Source organism: Rattus norvegicus, chromosome 5, assembly GCF_036323735.1.
Source record: "Rattus norvegicus strain BN/NHsdMcwi chromosome 5, GRCr8, whole genome shotgun sequence".
Taxonomy (NCBI): Eukaryota; Metazoa; Chordata; class Mammalia; order Rodentia; family Muridae; genus Rattus; species Rattus norvegicus.
Genome location: NC_086023.1, coordinates 108,584,661 through 108,593,503, shown reverse-complemented (window position 1 = coordinate 108,593,503; position 8,843 = coordinate 108,584,661). Strand labels below are relative to the sequence as shown.

General features: G+C 38.3%; 1 protein-coding gene across 1 annotated transcript; it reads right to left on the bottom strand.

The window, feature by feature from the left end:
• Nucleotides 1-289: 289 nt before the first annotated feature.
• On the bottom strand, nucleotides 290-1,355 carry Ifna12l (interferon alpha 12 like). Its single transcript, NM_001401957.1, has one exon. The coding sequence runs from the start codon at nucleotides 1,058-1,060 to the stop codon at nucleotides 506-508; it is 555 nt and encodes a 184-aa protein (NP_001388886.1). The 5' UTR covers nucleotides 1,061-1,355; the 3' UTR covers nucleotides 290-505.
• Between the last annotated feature and the right edge of the window lie 7,488 nt (nucleotides 1,356-8,843).

Sequence of the window (8,843 nt, the reverse complement as noted above, 5' to 3'; positions counted from 1 at the left end):
TTCTGCACAGCATGCTGTTTATCCATCCAGAAGAATACTATATGCTAGAGAGAATAGGTGAAAATATCTAGGGCTTGTCTAAAAACTGCGCACTGTATATGTCTTTCTGCTCTGATATTTAGAAAGTGTGCATTTGTACAATAGTTACAGTGTAGACTCTAATGTTAAAAATAATTATTAATGTGAAAGAGAGAGCAAATTAATCAATATAAAGTGTCTTATAAAGCAAATTTATTTAAATTCAAAATAATTTAATTGCAAATGACAATTAGCTATAGTAAAAATAAAAGAATAAAAGATTTAGCATAAATATCTTAACATACATTATAGCATTCTAATAAATAAATAAATGAATCAATCAATCAATCAATGAATAAATAAATAAATAAATAAATAACCAAACGGATGCAGATACAAAAAGAGTTTAACATATTGAAAATAATTGCTCATAATGTGAGATGCAATGTTGTAGTCCAGGAGAATCCTCTCCACTTTGTCTCAGAACTCATTCCTTCTCTTCACTCAGTTTTGCCAGGAACATATCTGAATAAATCAGGGCTCTCCCGACTTCTACTCTAACCACTTCCCAGGCACAGGGGCTGTGTTTCTTCTGTTTCAGGTACATGGTGATCCTGCCGAAGTATTCCCTCACAGCCAGCCAGGAGGGTTCCTGGGTCAAGGGAACTTCCTGCACTCCAACCTGCTGATTCTGACAGGCTTCAAGATCTTTGAGCTGCTGGTAAAGGTAATTGCAGAATGACAATCGGAGGGTTTCATTCCAAGCAGCACGTGACTCCTCTGATTCGAAGAGGGTCAGGACCTGCTGAGTCAGGGTTTCCAAGACGGAGATGGCTTGAGACTTCTGGATCTGCTGGGCATCCACCTTCTCCAAAGGGAGTTCAAAGTATTGTATGTCCTTCAGGCAGGAGACAGGGGACTGTCGACTCATTTGTTTCAGGACTGTGAGGTTGTGAGTGCGAGGCAGGTTACATCCTAGACAGCAGGTTGACCAGTGGCTCATAACTACCAGAATCGTGAGGAATGCACAAACCATAGCCATCGTGGATCTTGCAGATTCTGATGACTCTCTGAGCAGCGTGTTTGAGTCTTCCCCTGTAGGTTCTCTGATAACCCTGCTGTATGCATCTATCTTAAATAGTGTCAAACACAACTTTCCCCTTTCTGAATGCCCTCCCCTAGCTTCCCAATTCTCTTTTCACTTTCTTTACCTCACTCTCTGCTTGCTTCTGGCAATTTTTTTCTCAAGGATTTGGGTTCCATTATTACTTTCTCTTTCACTGCCACCCTCAGAAAGCTATGCTACATGACTTCTCTTAAATTACATTAAAATTGTCATTAACCACTATTCTATAGATATGTAGTCTTTATTAGAAATTTGTACATCTATTGCAAACACAAAACTTTCTCTGTGGTTATATTTAAAAGGTATTATAATTCATTTACAATTATTTTTAATTTTATTTATGCCATGTACATAAATATTTGCATCAAAATGTTAAGGGCAGTGCAAAATCTTTCTAAATTAGAAATACTATTGTGGCCTGGCAGCTGCATTGTATAGGCAAAAGGGTATAGGACATCAAGGCCAGCCTTGTCTACAGAGCAAGTTCCAAACGAGTCAGGACTACACAGAGAAACCCTGTCTCTACGGAAATCGTACCGAGATAATGGTACACTTCAAAAATTTTATATTGTTTAAAGGCTAAAATAAAGTTATTTTCTTTATATTAATTTTGTTAAAGTAAATATAGCTACAGCTGTAAACTAGCTCTTTATCCAAAGATTTTCATGGCATCCTGAGGGCTGTATGTGGAAAAAGCCTTATGTTCAAGCTTTATAATCCTGGTTTGATTTCTAGAACACAAGATTGCAGAACAAAACCAAGACCTGTAAGATGGCCTCTGGTCTCCACATTCATAGCAAAGCAAGCTTGTACCTAGTACACACTCTCCATGTCTCAGTGTGTGTCTACCTGGCTCTCTCTCTCTCTCCCTCTTTCTCTCTCTCTTCCTCTCTCTCTCCCTATGTCTCCCTCTCGTACATATACACACACAAAGTGAAACAAACACATTTAATAAATTCACTCATTATGCATATGCAGACACACAGACCACTCAAATATACAGATGCATAGGAATATGCAAACACACTCACACAATACACACATAGCTACAACACACCTACACACATATACAAAGATAAGCACTCACATACACAAATGAACACACAGTCACATACATAAAAAATATACAGACAGACATAAAATGAACATTTTTGCATATTTATGCTCACACATACAACACTGAGACATGAATACAGATATACACACATATACATACCCACACAAACATCAATACACACACAGACTTACCCAGGTACACATATATATTCCCACAATACTTGTATACACACACATACACACACACACACACACATATATATATATATATATATATATATATATGTGTGTATATGTATATCACCCCAAATCACACACACACACACACACACACACACACACACACACACACATTACCTCTCTCATATAAGACAGTTTTCAATACATGAACACACACTAAACAAACAAAACCATATGCCTACAAATGTACAGGTTTCCCCATATACACTTGCAATCATTCAAACATAAATACTCTCAGAGGCACAGACACAGACACATACACGCATGAATGAATTTCCAAAAATTCTCACAAACATTCACAAACTTTGCCTACATGCACATGCATAACTAATACAAACTCACACATATACATACTCAAATATAGAAAAACGCATACAAACATCCAGGCAGAACAGTTAATTATACATAAGCACAGTGAGTGACAATTAGGCACATAGACTCATTCAGACAAATAAACTCATACAAACATATGCACATACATGCATAAGAAATTCCCACACATATATGAGAGGAATAAGATATTTAAAATCTGAAAGCTTAAATTTTCATTCATTTTTTTCTCACAACTATTAACTATAGGCTATTAACACCAAGGGTTTCTGAATTCATTGCAAAGTGGGAAGACCATGCGTCTCAAAAATTTACTCATTACATGGTCTCCAAGAGGCAGACAGGAAAAGTTTGATATTAGGAAGCAGCCCCCTAACCTTCCTCCAGCAAAGCCTCACTGCCTAATAGACTACTAATCTGAAATAATCAATGGGTTTTCATTGATAAAGTTTATTCCTGGAGGATATGAGGGGTGTCCTGTGAACACTGCTTCCCTGAGTACCAACCTCCAACATGTTGAACCCTAGCAACATTTTGCATCCAAATCAAAACATATGGGTAAATATCTGAAATTTGTGTTTCAAATGCTTGAAAACTCCCGCTCTATGCCAGGAGTGCTATTAAAACCAAAGAAATCAACAGTCAATGTTTATCACTAAGCTCAGGATATTTTAGGATCAGTCAGTACCTTACAAAATGTTCTTGTCAAATCACAGTAGAAGCCATTTTAGATTACCTACACCTTCTCACAACAATAAGGAGTTCGAATAGTCATTTCTTTGTATTTGCAGAGTTTAAAGTCCATTCATTTTCAAAGTTAGAAATGATTAAATTTATTCAGTGGTGACAATAAGTGTTCTATGTATGCTTTCATATATTTAAAAAGGCCATCTTTGTAGGACAATAATAGAATCAATCCTTCGATACCTGGTATCTGTCTAGGAAATTGTCCATTTCCTGAAGATTTTCAAATTAGACCGCACGGAAACAAATAACCCTATTAAAAAATGGGGTTCAGAGCTAAACAAAGAATTCACAGCTGGCGAGGATGTGGAGAAAGAGGAACACTCCTCCATTGTTGGTGGGATTGCAGACTGGTAAAACCATTCTGGAAATCAGTCTGGGTGTTCCTCAGAAAATTGGACATTGAACTGCCTGAGGATCCAGCTATACCTCTCTTGGGCATATACCCAAAAGATGCCCCAACATATAAAAGAGACACGTGCTCCACTATGTTCACAGCAGCCTTATTTATAATAATAGCCAGAAACTGGAAAGAACCGAGATGCCCTTCAACAGAGGAATGGATACAGAAAATGTGGTACATCTACACAATGGAATATTACTCAGCTATCAAAAAAAACGAGTTCATGAAATTCGTAGGCAAATGGTTGGAACTGGAAAATATCATCCTGAGTGAGCTAACACAATCACAGAAAGACATACATGGTATGCACTCATTGATAAGTGGCTATTAGCCCAAATGCTTGAATTACCCTAGATCCCTAGAGCAAACGAAACTCAAGACGGATGATCAAAATGTGAATGCTTCACTCCTTCTTTAAATGAGGAAAAAGAATACCCTTGGCAGGGAAGGGAGAGGCAAAGATTAAAACAGAGACTGAAGGAACACCCATTCAGAGCCTGCCCCACATGTGGCCCATACATATACAGCCACCCAATTAGACAAGATGGATGAAGCAAAGAAGTGCAGACCGACAGGAGTCGGATGTAGATCGCTCCTGAGAGACACAGCCAGAATACAGCAAATACAGAAGCGAATGCCAGCAGCAAACCACTGAACTGAGAATAGGTCCCCCGTTGAAGGAATCAGAGAAAGAACTGGAAGAGCTTGAAGGGGCTCAAGACCCCATATGTACAACAATGTCAAGCAACCAGAGCTTCCAGGGACTAAGCCACTACCTAAAGACTATACATGGACTGACCCTGAACTCTGACCCCATAGGTAGCAATGAATATCCTAGTAAGATCACCAGTGGAAGGGGAAGCCCTGGGTCCTGCTAAGACTGAACCCCCCGTGAACTAGACTATGGGGGGGGGGGGAGGGCGGCAATGGGGGGAGGGCTGGGAGGGGAACACCCATAAGGAAGGGGAGGGGGGAGGGGAATGTTTGCCTGGAAACCGGGAAAGGGAATAACACTCGAAATGTATATAAGAAATACTCAAGTTAATAAAAAAAAGTTTTATATTGTTTAATGGCTAAAATAAAGTTATTTTCTTTATATTAATTTTGTTAAAGTAAATATAGCTACGGCTGTAAACTAGCTCTTTATCCAAAGATTTTCATGGCATCCTGTGGGTGTACATGGAAAAAGTCTTATGTCCAAGCTTTATACGCATGGTTTGATTTCTGGAACACAAGGTTGTAGTACCCAAACAAGACCTTTAAGATGACCTCTGACCTCCACATTCATAGCAGAGTAAGCTGTACCTAGTACACACTCTCCATGTCTCAGTGTGTCTCTCTCTCTCTCTCTCTCTCTCTCTCTCTCTCTCTCTCTCTTTCTCTCTCTCTCTCTTTCCCTATGCCTCGATCTATCCCTATGCCTCCTTCTCACACACATTTACATAAACTCACTCATCATGCATATGCAGACACACAGACCACACTTATATACAGATGCACAGAAATATACAAACACTCTCGCACAATGCACACATACTCACAACTCACCCCCACGCACACACACATTGATAAGCATTCACATACACAAATGCACACACACTCACATACATAAAAATAGACACACAGACAAAAAGTAGACATTTTTACATATATATGCTCACACATACAACACTGAGATATGAATACAGATACATACACATATACATACACACACATACATCAATACACACACAGATTTACACTTGCATACACATACATTCCCACAATACTTGTGTGTATACACACACACACACACACATTACCTCTCTCATATAAGACAGGTTTCAATACATGAACACACACTAAACAAACAAAAACCATACGCCTACACATGTACAGGTTTCCCCATATACACTTGCAATCATTCAAACATATATACTCTCAGAGGCACAGACACATACACGCATGAACTAATTCCCAAAAATTCTCACGAACATTCACAAACATTGCCTACATGCACATGCAGAACTTATACAAACTCACACATATACATACTCCAATATAGACAAATGCATACACACATCCAGGCACTACATTTAATTATACATGAACAGTGAGTGACATATAGGCACATAGACTCATTCAGACACATAAACTCATACAGACAAATATAGGCACATACGTGCATAAGACATTCCCATACATACATGAGAGGAAAAAGATATTTAAAATCTGAAAGCTTAAATTTTCATTCATTTTTCTCATAACTTTAGACTATTAACACCAAGGGTTTCTAAATTTATTGCACAGTGGGAAGACCATGAGTCTCAAAAATTTACTCATTACATGGTCTCCAAGAGGCAGACAGGAAAAGTTTGTAATTAGGAAGCAGCCCCCTAACCTTCCTCCAGCAAAGCCTCACTGCCTCATAGAGTACTAATCTGAAATAATCAATGAGTTTTCATTGATAGAGTTTATTCCTGGAGGATGTGAGGGGTATCCTGTGAACACTGCTTCCCTGAGTACCAACCTCCAACATGTTGAACCCTAGTAACATTTTGCATCCAAATCAAAACATATGGGTAAATATCTGAAATTTGTGTTTCAAATGCTTGAAAACTCCCGCTCTATGCCAGGAGTGCTATTAAAACCAAACAAATCAACAGGCAATGTTTATCATTAAGCTCAGGATATTTTAGGATCAGTCAGTACCTTACAAAATGTTCTTGTCAAATCACAGTAGAAGCCATTTTAGATTACCTACACCTTCTCACAACAATAAGGAGTTTGAATAGTCATTTCTTTGTATTTGCAGAGTTTAAAGTCTATCCATTCATTTTCAAAGTTAGAAATGATTGAATTTATTTAGTGGTGAAAATAAGTGTTCTATGTATGCTTTTATATATTTAAAAAGGCCATCTTTGTACGACAATAATAGAATCAATCCTTCCTTTCTGGGAAAAAAGGTATCTAACTGGCACTTTTGCTTTTGTGATATTGATAGGCTTAGATTTTTCTACTCTCAGGGTATGCACTTTCAGACACTTGGGAACTATGTCCCCTCATCTCTCTGTGTCTGCTAAGCCTGATAATGATTTCCCTGGCTTTGCAGACTTTCTCAGCTCCCTTCCATGCCCAGAGTCTCCATAGCCTTCTAATGGCCCTGTTCAGATCCTTAAACCAGGTAGTCTGTTTTGCTATCATTCCTGTGGATCCACGTAACCAAGTGAAGGATAATTTTCAAATGATTAGATGGATGAAGGAAATGTAGGAACCCACTAATTGTGTACATAGGGCTAATATAGAGAGAACAGGATCCCTTAGCCTGTGTCTCTGTCTGAAAGTCCATTGCTCTTTCTTGGAGACACAGCATGCACAAACACATACAAACCACACGTGACAGGTATACCCATGCACATGCACACGCACAGTTATTTGATACATTTACTAAGTGTTCATTGCACTTTAAGAGATATTTCAGCCTTAGTTCTGTTTTTTTACTTTAAGTAGAAAGGATGCCCATGAATCCTTGTACTTATGGAACTAGGCAGTGATTGAGCAGAAACTTCATAGCACAAAGTCTCTTCAGGATGGAGACCCAGATGGTGTTTTCCTCTTTATTCCCACAGGTGACTCATTACAGACAAAATTATTTCCTTGATATCTCTCTCTCTCTCCAAAACAAATGCCACTGTGTCACATGGCTATACTCCATCTCAGGAGCAGATGATTCCATAAAAATCATGGACACAACTGTCAAAGATAATGTAAAACAGAAAATGGTACTGGTCCAAAACATACAGGAAATCCAGGACTCAATGAGAAGATCAAACCTAAGGATAATAGGTATAGAAGAGAGTGAAGACTCCCAGCTCAAAAAACCGGTAAATATCTTCAACAACATCATAGAAGAAAACTTCCCTAACCTAAAGGAAGAGATGCCCATAAGCATACAAGAAGCCTACAGAACTCCACATAGATTGGACCAGAAAAGAAACTCCAGCCATCACATAATAGTCAAAACACCACATGCACAAAATACAGAATATTAAAAGCAGTAAGGGAAAAGTTCAAGTAACATATAAAGTCAGACCTATCAGAATCACACCAGACTTCTCGCCAGAGACTATGAAAGCCAGAAGATCTTAGACAGATGTCATACAAACCCTAAGAGAACACAAATGCCAGCCCAGGTTACTGTATCCTGCAAAACTCTCAATATACATAGATGGAGAAACCAAGATATTCCATGACAAAACCAAATTTACACAATATCTTTCTACAAATCCAGCACTACAAACGAAAATAAATGGTAGCCCAACATAAGGAGGCAAGCAACACCCTAGAAAAATGAAGAAATAAATCGTCTTTGCAACAAAACAAAGAGAAGAAAAGCACACAAACATAACCTCACATCCAAATATAAATATAACAGGAAGCAATAATCACTATTCCTTAATATCTCTCAGCATCAATGGTCTCAACTCCCCAATAAAAAGACATAGATTAACAAACTGGATACACAAAGAGGACCCTGCATTCTGCTGCCTACAGAAACACATCTCAGAGACAAAAACAGACACTACCTCAGAGTGAAAGGCGGGAAAACAACTTTCCAGGCAAATGGTAGGAAGAAGCAAGCTGGAGTAGCCATTCTAATATCAAATAAAATCAATTTTCAACTAAAAGTCATCAAAAAAGATAAGGAAGGGCACTTCATATTCATCAAAGGAAAAATCCACCAAGATGAACTCTCAATCCTAAATATATATGCCCCAAATACAAGGGCACCTACATACGTAAAAGAAACCTAACTAAAGCTCAAAACACACATTGCACCTCACACAATAATAGTAGGAGACTTCAACACCCCACTCTCATCAATGGACAGATCATGGAAACAGAAATTAAACAGAGACGTAGAGAGACTAAGAGAAGTCATGAGCC